The sequence below is a fragment of the Pleurodeles waltl genome, chromosome 2_2 (genome assembly GCF_031143425.1).
Source record: "Pleurodeles waltl isolate 20211129_DDA chromosome 2_2, aPleWal1.hap1.20221129, whole genome shotgun sequence".
Taxonomy (NCBI): Eukaryota; Metazoa; Chordata; class Amphibia; order Caudata; family Salamandridae; genus Pleurodeles; species Pleurodeles waltl.
In genome coordinates this window covers 749,414,470-749,432,490 of record NC_090439.1, presented here as the reverse complement: position 1 = coordinate 749,432,490, position 18,021 = coordinate 749,414,470, and the positions used below count along the sequence as shown (strand labels likewise).

Genomic DNA, 18,021 nt, shown 5'->3' with positions numbered 1-18,021 from the left:
CCTTAGGACTTTGGGCACTTTACCACTGCTAAATTTACTTATAAGGCCCTAGTAAAGTGCGCTATATGTGCCCAGGGACTCTACATGAAATGCTACTAATGGGCCTGCTTCACTGATTGTGCCACCCACTTAAGTATCCCAGAGCAGGGTGCAGTGTAAATAAAAGACAGGGATTATACTTTTTAGTTTTACATGTCCTGGTAGTGAAAAACTTCAAAATGTGTTTTCTCCATTGTGAAGCCTACTACTCTCATAAGATAACATTGGGGATTCCTTAATACACCTATTAAGCATAAGTCCTGATTGAGAAGGAGTAGGACTGTTATGTTTGGTACATATGAACTTGTAATAATAAATCCTCTTTAAAGGTAAAATTTGATTTAAGATAACAACTTGAAAAATGCCACCTTTAGAAAGATAGCATTTTCTTGCTCCTAAGCCATGTGCCTGCTGCCTGCCTTCAATACACGTCTGTGTTGGGTGACAGCTGGGCTTTATGCATACCCTCTAGAGTGGACAGTCACAAAAAAAGGAAGCTGAGGTGTGCTATTTACATCCTGATGGCCCATCACCAGGCTGATGGGTCTTCCTGAGCTAGATGGGAAGGAGGATGTTAGAAATTAGTCATTAGTTATGTGGCCTGCACAAATAATGGGTCAGAATTTGCCCTTCACTGGGAACCGAACATCCCATTGTAGCACTTGACTCTCACAGGGTAACGAAGCAGGGCAGGCCAGGGCCTACTCAGGGGGGGTGGTGTGGGATAGTAGGCACAATTCACAAGTACACAATAATAATGTTCAATAAATGATTGTCCAGTCTGTGATTTTTCTTTTGAGAAAGGAAAAAGTAAATTTATTATGTGCACACTCAATACTACTTGATAATTTACAAATATACACAAGCTGATGGAAATACTTCTGGGTGGCATTGCGTTATTATTCGTGTCTCTCCCAAAGGGAGTACAACACATCCACTTGTATTCTGAGGCACAATCTGAGTATTACTTGAAGCGAGAGCACTTAATGCTGGCAATAAAGCATATCTACTTAGATCATGAGTGGCTGTCAGTCTCATTATTCAAATAAAGCATTTGCAAAATATGTTATAGGCATGTTTGAAGATACTATTAACATGAAATACACAAATTGACCACCATCCCTTATGGTCATCACATTTATAATTACATCACCTATGCAATTATAGACCGTCCCCCCCAGAGAGTGCTTGCAGCATATATCAGAATCATGCAAGAATCCCCTTTCCCAATTCAACACTGCATTTTGAACATTGTCTCTAGAGGATATCAATCTTGTAATAACACAAATGAGCAGTTACATCTTTTCACCCTTAGAGGATGTCTTTCCGCATGAAAAGTCACATGGTCCCACATGGCCCCTTTGCAGGCCACAACATTGTAACTATACACCTTGTCCCTAGAGAGCGGAACAATCCCAGCTGCAAAGCAAAAGCTCCAGTCTGGGGAATGCTTAAAACCATACCAAAACCCTTGAGGGGTTATCATTTATGAGTTCCCTGAAACAGAGGATGGGGAAATTTGAATTACTTCTGTGGGGGAGACTGCGCTCCTCCTGCAGCTCCCTACCCCTCACTTAATTAACATTTTGGTGGTGAACCCTTCTTCCTGGGACCGCCACAAATGAGCAGTTTCTCTGAGAAAACATGATTCAGGCCGGCAGGTCAAAATGGGGTGCTCCTTGTGCGGTTAGATGAATATTGAAGCAGCGGCTCTCCTGCTGCACTGGGGAGAACCGCGTTCCTTTCCTATCAGTATGTTTTTTTTTAATGCTGCATCTGGCTGCGTGTTTCCCTTGGTTGTCTTTTTATGGCGGCCTTGCGCCATGGTATTGTTTGCATTGGGTTCCCCTGTCCCAAGAGGGCACCCTACTGCCCTGCCTCACATTGAGAACAGCTCAGGGAGCCCACTGCCAGGGGCTCTTGCCAGCTACCCGCACAGCCAGCATACCTGCGTGCTGACCTGGGAGCTGGCTTTTCACTCCGGTCTGCCTGCTCCTGCTGGCAGACACGTACAGTGCCTTCCCGCTCCAGCACGGCCCTCTCAGTGGCCCAGGGATGGGATCCTATGCTCTTCTTCTTCCCCTGGGGAAAGTGCAATGGCACTCCGCTAAGGCAGAATCCTCCTTGGGCCCAGGGATGGGGTCCTGGGCCCTTTCTCTTCTTCGGGGTGGAAACGCAACAACACTTCTCCTTTTTGGTTTCTTGATACTGGGAAGCAACCCCTGGGCCCTGGAGCATCACGGGGGCACAGATGAAGACTGAGGCAGAGCCCCACGCACTTCATCACCGGTGCTTAACCAAAAAGGTCAAAGGTCACCAAACTTCCAACAGCCATAACTTGGGCCCCTATGGGATGATTTTGACGAGTTTAGTCACCTTCCACTCCTGGAGGTGAGCCCTTGCCACCTGGAGCTCTTTTGTCAGGCCTCCTGGCCTCACTGATATCAAACTGTCCAGGGAGCAGGTTCCACTGGCTTCCTGCAACAGCATTTTGCCTGGTTCACCTCTGGGCTGCTTTTCACGCAGAGCCCAGTCTTTCTTCCCCAACCTGGTCCTGGGGTCAATCAGAAGCAAAGTCCCTGATCCGGTGGACAGTCAGTGGGTTCTTCTAATTGTCCATGGCGCCAGCCTCGAGTCCCAGTAGTTGGCAGAAAAACACATTCAAGAAGGCTCCCTCCCCTGCGCAGGACCTTTTAAGGGGGGGCAGGAGTGTATAGCAGGGCTGTGCTTCAGGCCTATCATGATGTGCCACAACACTTCTCAGCCCCTGTCCCAACCTCCCTATACAGTCTTCTAGGATAGCTCAAAATGGCGTAACCCAGGAGTCACTTGCCACATGTGCTCTGGAGGACTCATCGTCCCCCCTCGCTGATATCACTGCCAGGGCCTAGCAAATCTTCAAAGGAGCCCCCCTCTGGGTTGGTGCCAGAGGTCTGGACTCCCTTCTTTGTGAGTGGCCTGTGGCAGGCCCTTTTCCTGGCACAGGATGACAGCTGGGTGATTGATGCAGAGCCATTTACCCAATTCCTTCCTCCCTCAGAGCTGACTTAAGCACTGTTAATTGCTTCCTTTGTTCCTGCAGTAGGAGGGAAAAGTAATTAACCCAGCCCAGCAGCATCACAAAAGGCCTAGGCTCTGATCCTGAGCTGAGTCGGGCAAATATGAGATTCCTGAATGATCCATAAGCAGTACAGATATACTTTTGGCCTTCACATTGGTGTTCCTTTCGTACAGGTTACATTGTGCATTGGGGCGACTCTGGAGTCTGTGGACCCGATGAAATTGGAGCTGTGCCCTATGGCAGCCTTTCCTATAGGAGTATAAAGGAGTGTCACAACAGTCAAGACAGTAAAGCACACTGACTTTTTCCACAAGTGTACACCCACATTATGAGACCTATTCCATGTCACTACCTTCTCTGCAAAGTCCCTTCTGCGTCAGACTACCTGTGCACAGTTCTTAGGCGCAATGGGGTTTTAATTAAAGTCTCTACCACCACTGCTTTCTATGGGATGGTGTTGCAGTACCTGTGGTTGCCTATTTTTAGGTTTAACATGCACAGATCTTGCACTGTGCTTGTGAAATCTACAGTATTTAATATACATCTTAAAAAAGGCTTACATCCCACCCCTTTCTCCCCTTGCTTTTCGATGGTTTCTTTGCTTGCCGCTTACTTTTCCTCTGTTTCTATTACCTGTAGCACTCTTTCCTGCATTTACCAATGCTTGTTCCCCATGTGATTGCTTTTATCAGTGTCCCGAGATCTACGTACTGTGTTCGTCCGCTTTGGTTTCAGAAACGTATTTTCTTATTTGATTTGCTACTTTACACATAGTGCGAACCCCAAAGAAGGTATCAGAGCACTTTACAAGAACAAAATGACTGAGGGTCTGATTACAACAGCAGTCTCCCATGTGCAGCCCTCACACGTGTGCACACTTGTCCACGTATAACCAGCCAGGGGCCCCTTATCCTTGATGCGTTCCTGTGGCCTTGTCTTAAAATGCGGGCACTGGTGGTAACCATGACCAGTCCACTTTAACATGGGTTTACTGTGGGTGAGTCACAGGTTATGAGGCTCCCCCACAACCAAAGGTAAAAAAGCAGGTGATCAAACGCAAAAAACATTCTGGGCAGATTAGAAGGTCAGAACCACCTTCTCACAGAGAAGCTGATATTTGCACCCGAATAGGGCTGTGGCTGTCCCCACACAAATAGCTGCATACCACCCTATAGTGTTGTCTGGAGTCAGGGCAGGAAAGGGAAGAACCGTATGCACTTCAAAGCTCCTCTTTGAAGTCTGCCCCCCCACTTCAATTCACCACTGGGTACAAGAACTGGACTTCTGATCCTCTCAAATCAGTACACTTCTGGACCTGAGGGTATTCTGCCAGGAAGAAAAACTGCTGTGCTGCTGAATGGACTGTCACTCTGCTGGAACTCTGCTGGACTTTGCTGGACTCTCGCTTTGCTGTTCCTGCCCTGCTGCCGCTGCCCTACTTACCCGGGAGTGAAAAAGACTGGACCCACATCATCCCTAGAACCAAAGTGACTACAAGGGTTTGCTAGCTTGCCTCCTGTTCTGCAGTCTCAGGGACATCAAAAACTGCCTACATTTCCAACAGCACCTGGGCTCTGCCACCTATAAGTTCTGCCCTTCCAAGTGATACCAATCCAGTCCTGGGCCCTTGGAAGTGGGTTCTTCTCTACTGCAACTCTTGATGTTGAGACATCCCTGCTGTTGCACTGAACAGAACCACCGCATTGCCTCCCGGCGCCAACGAATCACCGCCAAGGACAAAAACTTCCCAGCACCAACTGCATGCCTCATACCCGCCACTTCGCTTATAGCCTTGATACCATACCTTTGCATCATCTGGTGGCGCAGCTCAATGATGACATATTCCCTTCACAAAGGGAGACCAACACTGCACCACTGCTTGAGGATCGACAACTGCACACCTCAACGATTATAATTCACCTGACTCCACAGATTAGAACTGACACATTCCCTTCACATTGTCTCCTCTGCTCCTCACATCGGATCTTTGAAGTTGACACAATCCTCCACACAGTACTGTTTCAGCAGAACAAAGTTAGTCCTTGTGGCCGGCCCGCACTCTATCGCGTTTGGCCTGAACTTTGGATTTACCCCAGTCTAGCGTGACCAGAGAGCTCCGGTTAGCGTTTTAAGCTTTTAAGCACTACAATTGTAGATATTCTTTAAAAGTTCATATCTCAACTTCAACTTATTGGATGTTTGTCATCATGGTCTTGTTTTGTTTGTTCATTAAATTAAAATCTACTTTTCTAACTTGGTGTGGGTTATTTATTTGTGGTGTTGTCACTATGTTACTGTTTTAAGAGTTGCACAAATACTTTTCACATTGCCTCTTCAGTTAAGGCTAACTGCTCTGTGCCAAGCTACCAGAGGGTGAGCACAGGCTAATTTAGGGTGTGTATCTGACTTACCATGACGGATTGTGGTTCCTGCTTGGACAGTGTGCATACCTATGCCAATCAGAAACCCAGAAGCCCTTTGCACCGCCAGAGCATCACTTTTTTTGACGCTCTAGTGGGGCAGTCTATAGACCAATGTCTATGAGGCCACTTTGCATAGATTTTCATGGCCTCATAGATATGGAGTAAGGCAAGGCAGCTCAAATTGCTACATTTCCCTACTATGCACCAGGAAGACATTCCAAGGGCATTGCAGCAAGTTTTTCCACGCAACACCCATGGATTTTGACACATCCACAGATTTACAAGTACTTGTAAACCTAGGAAAGCATCAAAATCTTACTCCTCCCCAGGTGAGGCGTAATGAGGAGAAGTATCTTTTTTTCTCCTACTTTTTTCCTTTTTTATGTCTGCTGCATTCAACACCTCGATGGATTGTTTCTGTGGGGGAAGATACTTCTTGTTGCACAAAAACAATCATGCATGCAAAGGAGGCACCCTTGCTCTGTGGCTGCCTAAATGGTGCCAGCGCAGGGGGGAAAGAATAGGGATGCACCGTGTTTCATAAATATGGTGCATTCCTGCCCTTTCCTTGTTGCACAGGGCAGTGTCCCTGCATCACTAGTCAAGTAAATATGCGCCCAGTTTCTAACAGCTAGCCAGCAGATCACTAACAGTGTCTGTATCTTCAGATTCCATTGGCGTTAGATTGCAATGTGCATACACTTTATCACCAGCAACAATGAAAAGAGCAACTCTCACAGATTCAGTTGGTGCTATTCTACAACTCGTTACCACTCCATCTTCATAAGGGCTGCCCGCAAGTCAGATCTCGTTTTCACCTAGAGACTCAGCATCTTCATTTCTTGAAATACTAACGTCACCGCCATAAACATCAGGGGGACATAAGGAGACTGCCTGGAAAACATGGATAAATCGGGTCTCCTACCCTCCCCTTACCAAAGATAGAGTATAAGCAAACATATAAAAGGACAGTGTCTACCTTTCTTTTTTCTTTTGTGAAGCCATTTCTGTACAGCAATAGTTAATATATGAATCGTATAGCCCTGTTACTTTCATTTTATCATTGCACTTATAAAAAAAATGTTAAAACTATGTATGTCACCTATAGCTTTATTATTTCTGGGATGTTATAATGATCATGTTGTTTCTCTTCTTGGCATCCCTCTTTTTAGGTTATATCAGTTAATCATTTAAGTATGAATGACAAATGTAGTTAGCACATTTGTTTAATGTCACGTTTCTTCACAATGTGAGAATCAAGACTACTTAAATATATTCACATTATTTCATCTGAGCTGCATTCTGTGTTCTAAAATAATTATTGCAGAGTTATGAACGAGGTTTTCTGAAAACTGTTAATTTTATTTCTCGTTTATTATTACTGTTCAAAAAGAGTATGGTTTTACAGAACGAAAATAAGTGAAATACCATCAGGCCACTTTTGCTTCACTTTATGTAAGTTAGGAACATGGTGAGAAAGGGCTAGTGAGGAACTTTGGGGCTTACTTACAAGCCCCGTACACCACCAGAGTGTCACTTTTTCTATGGGAACAAATGACGCAGAGGTGGCGCAAGGGGCATATAAATAAGCCTTTTTGTACCAAGAGACTGAGATGTGACAGGCCATGCAGAATCCCTTGACCTATATTTTGTGTAAATTCTTAACTCATACAAATAAACTGAAAGAAATGACTTACTTGGAATCCAGGACGCAGTGATATTCCAACTCCCATTTTTCCTGACATCACAGAAATCCACACCTATCTTTGGTGCATGACTTGTTCTACCTAAATAATAAATATGACATTTGACAGTGATTAACTTCCGAAAGCATCATGTAAAGCATTTTTACATTTGTTTATAATAACTTTACTAGAAACTTAGAACAAATTCCAGAAGCCCTTTTCCGTGTCCCTTGAAAGATGATTTCTGGTAAACTTAAGTATCACTAGAAAAGTGTATTTAGACCATGTAGATATCTTGGTGATGAATTAAAATATCAGTACCATAAAGGAGTGAAAGAAATATTTATAGTGTCTATAGTACACCATCTTATCACAAAAAGGTCTATAGGCCTGAACAAAAGTGAGCAGGGGGACAACACTAATAGCAGCCGGGGTTTCCCTTTGTATGTAGGTGAAATGAATGCCAAGCCCTCAACTACCATGTTCTATCTTTAGGCTTGCTTTTCACCATTAATAAGATCTATGTTAACAGGGGTGGGCTCCTTGAATCTTCAGACCTCACACCTTTGTTCTAGTAATCCCAGTGGCTAGGGTGTTGTGACACTCTGGGCCTAATTACAAGTCTCATGGTGGCAGTATGGACCTCCGCTGCCGTGGCGGTCCGACCACCACATTACAACCCTGGCAGTCCAACCACCAGGGTACCGCCATCTCCGCCGAGATCAGTAATCCTGAGAGGCTGACGGTGGGTGCAGGTTGTAACGATGCAGCACCGCCCTGCTGACTACAACCTTGTTCTCCACCAGCCTTTTCATGGTGGTTCCACCACCATGAAAAGGCTGGTGGAGAACAGGTGCAGGGAGCCACGGGGGGGGCCCTGGGCAGTGCAGGGGTCCCCTTGCCCAGCACCCTCGTAATGCTGTACAGAAAGTGTGCATTACGAGGGTGCCGGTGCCCCCTGCGGGCGGCAGCATTACTGCCACCACTTTCCCTCTGGGCTGACTGGTGGAAACCTTGGTTTCCTCCCGTCAGCCCAGCAGGAAAGTCATAATGGTGATGGCAGGGAGGTCGCCACTACAGATGGACATAAAAGTCACAGCAGTCAGAGCACAGGCTGGACGTTGACCAACAATTAAGTGACAGGAAGATGTCTAGCTGCCATTTTTGTAGATGCTAGACAAGAAGTGGTCTTTCACCTGATGCAACCTAAAGAAAGGCTTGCAGGGTGTGACCTAGACAAGAAGTGATCACAAAGCTGTAGTAATAGGAGGAATAATGCTTTTCTGCCATGTTGTGTAGACTACAGATACAATTATTTCTAACCAATGTCAGAGGCGGGATGTGATACAGCACAGAGTGGAGGTCATCAAACACCTTTTCCACAAGGATACAGTGGGCACATGCTCAGGTAAACAAGCATTAGCTAAGCCAATAGGTCTTGCCTTTGGGACTATTGGCTCTACCATGCCTTTAAAACACTTTATTGCAAACTTTGCCTATGATTTGTAACCATGCTGTATTGCAGTGTGGCTAAAAATACTAAAAAAGTACCATAATGCATCCCACACTAATGCATTAAAAAAGTGTCTTACCCTTTCTGAGTATTAGCATTTTTAAAAATAGTTTTAGCCACACTGCAAAGTACAGCAGGGCTACAAAATGTTGCCAAAGCCATAGGTGAGACATGCTAAACAGACATGTCATTAACACTGTATCATAATAACTGCAACAAATTGGTTGATAATAGAGAAAAATGTTTAACCACTTGTAGAGCCTTGAAATTGGAATCATTCACCAAACCATGGTTGAAATATTTGGTTTACATTGTGGTTCGTGGCTCAGTGGACAGTGTAGTTTCTAGAATTAAGCAAAAAAATTACCCTGACATTTAAATGCCTAGTACCTTTCATTAAAAAACACATTTCAAATATTTGGAATAATTCCATCTATGTTTATTCTAGTTTCTGAGAAGACAATAATGTATACTATGAGATAGTCCTTCTGTAAAGTCTTTTAGCAGAAGCAGGCATAGTTGTCAACCAAATAATTGATGTTTTCGATCTGATGGCATGTTTTAATGAGAATAAGTTATTTAGTATTTTATATGATAGTGTGAATCCCAGGTGTGTTGCTGATCTTATAGGCCTAATCACAAAGTTCAGCTTTAATTAAATTAACATACATTTCACCTACTTTCAGACACTGCTCACTCTGCACACTCACCCACCATTTATTCTGCACAGTCACCCTGACATTCTGCTGGCAGTCAGATACTGCTCCCCCACCACTCACACAGTACTGACTCTGCATTCACACACCATTGAAATACTTCTCACCCAGCACTCACATTCCTCTCACTCTTCACCTACACCTCTCACCCTGAACTCAAACCGCTCATCCTGCACTTATACTATGGACATACCGCTTACCCTATACTCGCACACCTCTCACCTTGTACAGGGTGACATCTCTCATGCTGTACACTCACACAATTCACATTCTGCACTGAATACACATTACACAGCATTCAAGCACTTTCACCCTGGGCTCAGACACTTATTAACCTTCATTCTTGCACCACTCACCATGCAGAGAGAGCACTCACACCATTCTGCCTACAGTCATACACTGCTCCCACACCTCTTATTATTAATCCAATAGGCAAAAACTAATGCATTAACCAATGCTTATTTCTTTTAGTTATTCACAAAATTCAGGTATACCTTAGTGCCAAAAATAATCAGTAGTAAATCCAGTACCACACATGGTCAACCGTGGGTACTGCAACACCCTCCCATAGAAAATAATGGTGCCAGGGAATTAAACTAAAATCCCAAATCAAATTAAATTATTTAAACAGTTAAATAGTCAAATAGTTAAAAAATAGAAATGCATATAATTTAATGTTACAAAATATAAAAAGTACATATGTATTAGTCAATTATAAAATATTGTAATACCTTATTTTGAATTTGAAAATTAATATAACAATTAGTTGTTTTAAATATTTGATTAATGTATAACTAAATTTATTTTAATTAACTCTATCACTTCTGCATTAATGCAAAATAAAAATTATTTTTCTGTAGGTGTTTTTTTTTATTTTAACTACAGAATAATCATTTTATTTCAATGTATTCCCATAAATTAGAAATGTATTTCAAAATTGAATTAATAACGCTTTCACTTTTTTGTGTTCTACATTGAAAATAAATATACAAATGAATTTGCATGAATATTTATTACAAAAATACCTGTAATATTTATTTTCAAGTTTGAGTTTTCTTTTTCAATTTTCCCTATACTTTTCCATAGGGAAACTTTGCAGTCAGGGCACAGATCTCTGCATGATTAGGTCTAGGGAAAAGTTAAATAGATAAACTAAGATTACAACTATTTTATATTAAATAATAATATACAGTCATTTCATTTATTTACTTTATATACAGAATCAAATAAAAAATACTACAGCAGTATTAGCGTAATATTTTTTTGTCCTCATACACCTCTGGCTCGAAGTCAACTCCATATCATCTAATCATGCCCTCTCGTACGTGGAGATGACTAATGCCATGTTGCCCGAATCTCTCTCACTTGGACCCTGCATTTTAAGTCTGCCACCAGAAGGGGAGAGTAGTGTGGCACCTAATCATTGGACACAAGCATAATGATTGCAACCTATTAATGTATTACCCTTAATTTCCCCTCCATTCCACCAACAGTAACCATATTTTTTCTTTCTTTTTTTCAGAAGTTCCCACCACCATATCCTTTTTTTGATGTACGGAAAAGAGCATAAAGCCAGTCTGCGCATGAGGAAGGAGATTCAGATACCCATTTCTGGCAGGTTTCTCTTCTAGCCAGAAGTATCGCATAGAACAGCAATGTCTCCACCTCTCTATTCTGTACTTCCTATTCTTCACACACCCACATCACCCACAAACCCCTACGACCAAAATTCACGAACGAAGGCCAGAGAGAGACACCACCATCAACAAACTAGCATCCACAGGCACACAACACCATCACCCACACAACTTCCACGCACCTCACACAACACACCACTACATATCAGCACACTTATCTCCACATACACCCCCCCACACATCACCTACACCTCCCCATGGCACGGCAAAGACACCCCAGGTTCTCGGAGGAGGAGCTCAGGATCATGGTGGAGGAAATCATACGGGTAGAGCCACAGCTATTTGGATCCCAGGTGCAGCACACCTCAATTGCAAGGAAGATGGAGCTATGGCAAAGAATAGTCGACAGGGTCAACGCAGTGGGACAACACCCAAGAAATCAGGAGGACATCCGGAAAAGGTGGAACGACCTACGGGGGAAGGTGCGTTCCATGGTCTCAAGACACCACCATGCGGTTCAGCGGACTGGCGGCGGACCCCCACCTCCTCCCCCACAACTAACAACATGGGAGGAGCAAGTCTTGGCGATTCTGCATCCTGAGGGCCTCGCAGGAGTTGGTGGAGGAATGGACTCTGGTAAGTCAAATCTTAACTATTACATCCCCGACCCTACCTGCATGCTATCACATACCCCCACCCTCACCCTCACCCCTATCACTCCAACTCCTCACAAATGTCCCAATATCACAAACCACACATCCCAACACCAAGCCCTGCATGCTACAACATCACTAAAGCATGCCCACTGCACATACCCATACACCCCCCTAAACCATCATCACACAAGCTCACACACAGGAATGCCAGCACTGGGGTACACGGTCACCCACCCATTGCACACCATGCCACACACAGATGCAATAATCATGCCTTTCCACCCTTGCATGACCACTACCCAACGTCACCAGACAGGAGGGTCCAGACATGTCCACTCCACCCACAGAAGAAGCCCACAGTGATGACAGCACCTCTGTCCAAATGGATCTAGATGACCCGCCCGGACCATCGTGGGCATCGGGACAGTTGGTTCCCCTCACACAGGCACAGGCCACCACAGACCCTCCCCCCACTGGAAACACCAGCACAGCACCCACCCAGCGGGCCCATACCTCCATCCCCAGGACACGTCAATCAGCTGTGTGTCCACCACTACAGGGAACCCAGGATAACCCACCACCCCAACAACAACAGGGACCTGGGGGCAGTGGCAATGGGCACACGGTCCAGGGGACGGAGGCCCAGGAACACAGGGGAACTGGGAGGGCTGCCGTGCGACAGGGCGCAGACAGGCCAAGGGAACCCACTCTCAACGAGGCCCTCTCCTCCATCATGGGAGCATACCACCACTCCCAGGAGACGATGGCAACAGTCCTGGCCAAGTTTCAGGAGACCCAGCTCATGCAGGAGAAACAGTATTTGGGCTTCAGGGAGGAACTCAGAACCATTAGCTCCACCCTGGGCACCATCGTAGGGGTGCTGAAGGAAGTACTCAACAACAGGAGGGACACTGTGGCACTACAAGGGGCCCCTGACACTAGCATGGACGATGAACTGCCCACCACCTCCGCCGGCGCTATTGGACAGGACGCCCTGCCACAGGACCACCACACCAGCACCCCACCCCCTGCAGACGGAGAACCACCCCACAAACGGTCCCTGAGATCCAGGAACAAGACAGAGCACGATGCCAAGACCCCGCCAAGAAATGAGACCACCCTGATTGTCATCCCACTGTCCCACTTTGTCACCCTGTCCATATTTATACTGCCCCAACTCCACTTCCTATGCCCATATGGGCATTGCACCTGTGAAACTAATAGACTGGACTCTGCCATGGACACTCCTCCGCCATCACCCCTCACCATTTAACTTCCCCCTCCAATATTTTGCATTTAAATAAACACACCTAAAGCACAAAAAGATCTGGAGTCTGTCTGTGATTTCGGAATAGTATATTTGCAATTACAGTGACAAAAGGTTCTTGAAATAGTAATGTCAACATACCTTTGTCACACAGCTCTAGTCCATGAGGAATCTAAGCAGATGACACACGTTGGGACCCACATCTGTGAAACCGTAAGGGAAAGTGACAACTCAGTGACCATACACTGGGTGAAAACGACAGACAGGAGAGAGGTAGTAGTGTAAAAGTACATGTAATAGGCAGGAATGTATTCTCACCTGTGTGTCACTGGAAATATTGCTGGATCACTGAGTCCCTGTTCTGCATGTCTTCTTCCTCTGCTTCAACCTCATCACTGTCCACAGGCTCCACAGCTGCCACAACACCGCCATCTGGACCATCCTCCTGCAGAAAAGGCACCTGTTGTCGCAAAGCCAAGTTGTGAAGCATACAGCAGGCCACGATGATCTAGCACACCTTCTTTGGTGAGTAGAATAGGGATCCACCTGTCATATGCATGCACCTGAACCTGGCCTTCAGGAGGCCGAAGGTCTGCTCGATCACCCTCCTAGTTCGCCCATGGGCCTCATTGTAGCGTTCCTCTGCCCTGGTCCTGGGATTCCTCACTGGGGTCAGTAGCCATGACAGGTTGGGGTACCCAGAGTCACCTGCAAATGACGAGGGACAACTGTTAGACACACACTAACCTGTAGGGACAACCCCAGACAACCATTCCCACTGTCTTGCTTCCAGGGGCTCACCTAATAGCCACACACAGTGCCTCTGGAGTTGACCCATTACATAAGGAATGCTGCTATTCCGCAGGATGTAGGCGTCATGCACTGAGCCAGGGAACATGGCATTCACATGGGAGATGTACTGGTCTGCCAAACATACCATCTGTACATTCATGGAATGATAACTCTTCCGGTTTCTGTACACCTGTTCACTCCTGTGGGGGGGACCAAAGCCACATGGGTCTCATCAATGGCACCTATGATGTTGGGGATATGTCCAAGTGCATAGAAGTCACCTTTCACAGTAGGCAAATCCTCCACCTGAGGGAAAATGATGTAGCTCCGCATGTGTTTCAGCAGGGCAGACAACACTCTGGATAATACGTTTGAAAACATAGGCTGGGACATCCCTGATGCCATGGCCACAGTTGTTTCAAAAGACCCACTTGCAAGGAAATGGAGCACTGATAGCACCTGCACTTGAAGGGGGATTCCTGTGGGATGGCAGATTTCTGATATCAGGTCTGGCTCCAACTGGGTACACAGTTCCTGGATTGTGGCACGGTCAAACCTGTAGGTGATTATCAAATGTCGTTCCTCCATTGTCGACAGGTCCACCAGCGGTCGGTACACCGGAGGATTCCGCCATCTCCTCACATGTCCCAGCGGACGGTGCCTATGAAGGACAACAGCGAGCACAGAGTCAAACAACTCAGAGGTACGTACCCACAGTTTACACAGAACACCAATCTCACACAAAATGTGGCCTGTATGTGTGTTGAGACTAGGCCTAGGTATGTGTGACGCAGTTGGAAATTAGGCCATGTGGGCCCCTGAAATGGCGGCTGCCTGACCTCTAAAGTGGGACCGTGGGATGTGAGGTAACTGCGCTGGCGTTGTACACCGTTGAGGTAGGCGGTCGGAGACCGCGGCGCAATGCTGCATTGGTTAACATTGGACCCTATGGGTCTCAGGAGCCAATGGCGATGTACGCCGGCGGTGATGGTATGCACCGCCGCGGACGTGACCGCCACGGACGTGACCGCCATTTTCTATCTGTTTAATCACTCAATACCTGATCTTCGACAGGAGAGGACCTACACTGCAAGTGCTGCTGTGACATCGGTCTGGGAGAGACAATGGCTCGTGCATCTGGGGAAAGGGCCCCTGCCTTCACACGCTACTCTACGGTCCTCCAGACAAACAGGTAAGTACACAGGGAGCATGTTCTATGGGCTATGCCTGTGTGGAGAGGGCTGGATGTAAGAAGGAAGCGGGGCAGAGTTCTGCGTGCATGAAAGACGGTGGGTGCATGTGCCACATGGCAAGGGTAGGGATGGGGGCCACTCACTTTGACGGTGCAGTTGGTAATGACTTCTCTTCTTTCCCTGTACATTTCATGTAGGTCAGCGCCCACCAGATGAAAGATATTTGGCATGCCATCGCCAAGAACGTCCGGACCATGGGGGTCTACCACAGACGGAGCACCCACTGCTGGAAAAGATGGGAGGACATTCGCCGCTGGAGCAAGAAGACGGCGGAGGCTCAGCTGTGAATGGCCTCCCAACGTGGGAGGGGTGCCCGTCGAACCATGACCCCCCTGATGTTCAGGATCCTGGCGGTGGCCTACCCGGAGTTGGATGGGCGCTTGAGGGCATCACAGCAGACACAAGGGGGTGAGTACACTATCATTCTGCTGACTTTGTGCGCAGTGGAGTTTTCTGGGTGGGGGAGGAGGGCTGTGGGTTTCCCTAGGCCAGGGCGAGTTCCGTAGGCTAGGCCCCTCCGTAAGGCATGGCCCTGTGGCCCCCCAACCCACCTCTGTAGAGTGCCAAGTACAGCTATTCATGCCCCTGTGTCATCTATGTATGCAGAGGTCGTCCGTAGCCTTGTAGGCCATTTCCCAGGAATTGCACTGTAGAGCCCAGGAGCACGGCGTAGTGTAGGGGGCTTCTGTGTCTGTCTTGTCCGCCAATGGTAGTGGTAATCCATGCACTCAACATGTCTTTCTTCTGTTTCCCCCCCCTTTTTGTGGTCTCCCTGTTCTTGTGTGCATTAGCATCACCAGGCGGAGGAGCAGTGGCACCGGAGCATGAGGGAGCTGCATCCCACATGGCCATGGAGGGCCACACTACGGACTCTGAATTCACCAGTGGGACGGAGGGGAGCTCCACGGCTGGGGCAGGAGCTGACACCAGCGACACGGACTCGTCCTCTGATGGGAGCTCCCTTGTGGTGGCGGCAACATCTGTGCCCCCGCATCTACAGGTACAGCCGCCACCCCCCCTACCAGCACCGCCCTCCCAGCAGCCCCTCAGCCTTCGCCCCGTGCCAGCTCACCCAGGAGGGTGGGCATCACCTTCGCCTCAGGCACCTCAGGCCCTGCCCCAGTCACCCCTGCTGCCCTCAGTGAGGAGGCCATTGACCTCCTCAGGTCACTCACTGTTGGGCAGTCTACCATTTTGAATGCAATCCAGGGTGTAGAAAGGCAGTTGCAACAAACCAATGCATTCCTGGAAGGCATTCATTCTGGTCAGGCGGCCCTTCACCGAGCCTTTCAAACTCTGGCCTCAGCACTGATGGCAGCCATTGTCCCTGTGTCTAGCCTCCCCCCTCCAACTTCCTCCACCCAGACCCAATCCCCTCTACCTCTACCTATCCCAAGCACACCATCAGACCAGTATGCACACACCTCACCACACAAGGGAAGCTCAGGCAAACATAAGCACCACACATCCCACAGGCACTCACGCAAGCATCAGACACATGCAGACTCACCAACATCCACTGCCTCCACTGTGTCCCTCTCCTCCTCGTCTCCCTCCTCCCTCCCAGTGTCGTCTACACACACACCTGCATGCACTACCTCTACAGCCACTACGTCCCTCACCAGCACACCCACCAGCACACCCCGCTCACGTGCAGTCACCACCCCCACTACCATTCACACGTCCCCTGTGTCCTCTCCCAGTCTGTCTGTGACGCCCCCTCTGAAGATACACAAACGCAGGCACACACCCACCCAACAGCCATCCACCTCACGACAGCCTCCAGCGCATGCACCTGCACCCAAAGTCAGCAAACGTACACCTCCTACTACCACCACCTCTTCCTCCACTCCCAAACCCCCTCCAGCTACCCGTCTCAGTGTGTCCAAAAGAATTTTCCTGTCCAGCCTTGACCTTTTTCCCACACCTCCCCCACCCCGTCCATCTCATAGGTCCCGTACTAGCACCTCAGCCACAACATCTCCGGGACCAGTGGTGCCTGTAGTCACAGGTATGTGGAGTGCACCGGCCACCAGGACAGCCAGTGTGTCATGGAGCCACAGCACAGCCAGTCCCCCCCTGTGAAGCACCAGAAGTTGGCCAGTGCCCGCAGGAGAGGGGGAAGACTCCAGCCACCCAAGCCGCTCCCAGGGGTCCAGGTGGGAGTGTGGACTCAGCTGTGACACCACAAGGTGGGGAAGGGCCACAAGAAACCGGGCAAGTCTGGGAAGGGCAGCACGGCGGAGAAGACCGCCATCATCCCCGCTGCCCAGGAGGGCCTCGCCAGTCCCATCCCCGCTGTCCAGGAGGCCACCGCCAGCCCCAGCCCAGCTGCCCAGGAGGGCCCGCCAGCCCCTGCCCAGGTGCCCAGGAGGCCACCGCCAACCCCAGCCCAGCTGCCCAGGAGGGCCCGCCAGCCCCAGCCCAGCATCCCAGGAGGCCACCACCAGCCCCAGCCCAGCTGCCCAGGAGGCCAGCCCAGCTGCCCAGGAGGCCCCCGCCAGCCACAGCCCAGCTGCCCTGGAGGCCACCGCCAGCCTCAGCCCAGCTGCCCAGGAGGCCACCGCCAGCCCAGCTGCCCAGGAGGCCACCACCAGCCCCAGCCCAGCTGCCCAGGAGGCCACCACCAGCCCCAGCCCAGCTGGCCAGGAGGCCACTGCCAGCCCAGCTGCCCAGGAGGCCACCGCCAGCCACAGCCCAGCTGCCCAGGAGGGCCCCGCCAGCCACAGCCCAGCTGGGACATGAAGGACCGCCAGCCCCAGCCCAGCTGGGCCATGAAGGACCACCAGCACAAGACCCGCTGGGCCATGAAGGACCGCCAGCACAAGCACCGCTGGGCCATGAAGGACCGCCAGCACAAGCACCGCTGAACAGGGCACCGCCAACCCAAGCACCGCTGAACAGGGCACCGCCAACTCAATCACCGCTGAACAGGGCACCGCCAACTCAAGTACCGCTGAACAAGACAAGCACCGCCAA

The 18,021-nt window shown here is 48.6% G+C and overlaps 1 protein-coding gene across 1 annotated transcript in view; it reads right to left on the bottom strand.

Moving 5' to 3' along the window:
• LY96 (lymphocyte antigen 96) overlaps nucleotides 1-18,021 on the bottom strand; it is a 334,361-nt gene that overhangs the window by 202,337 nt on the left and 114,003 nt on the right. The window contains exon 2 of the mRNA XM_069218918.1: nucleotides 7,221-7,310. Coding sequence (XP_069075019.1) covers nucleotides 7,221-7,310 — 90 coding nt within the window. The remainder of the gene's footprint in view (nucleotides 1-7,220; nucleotides 7,311-18,021) is intronic.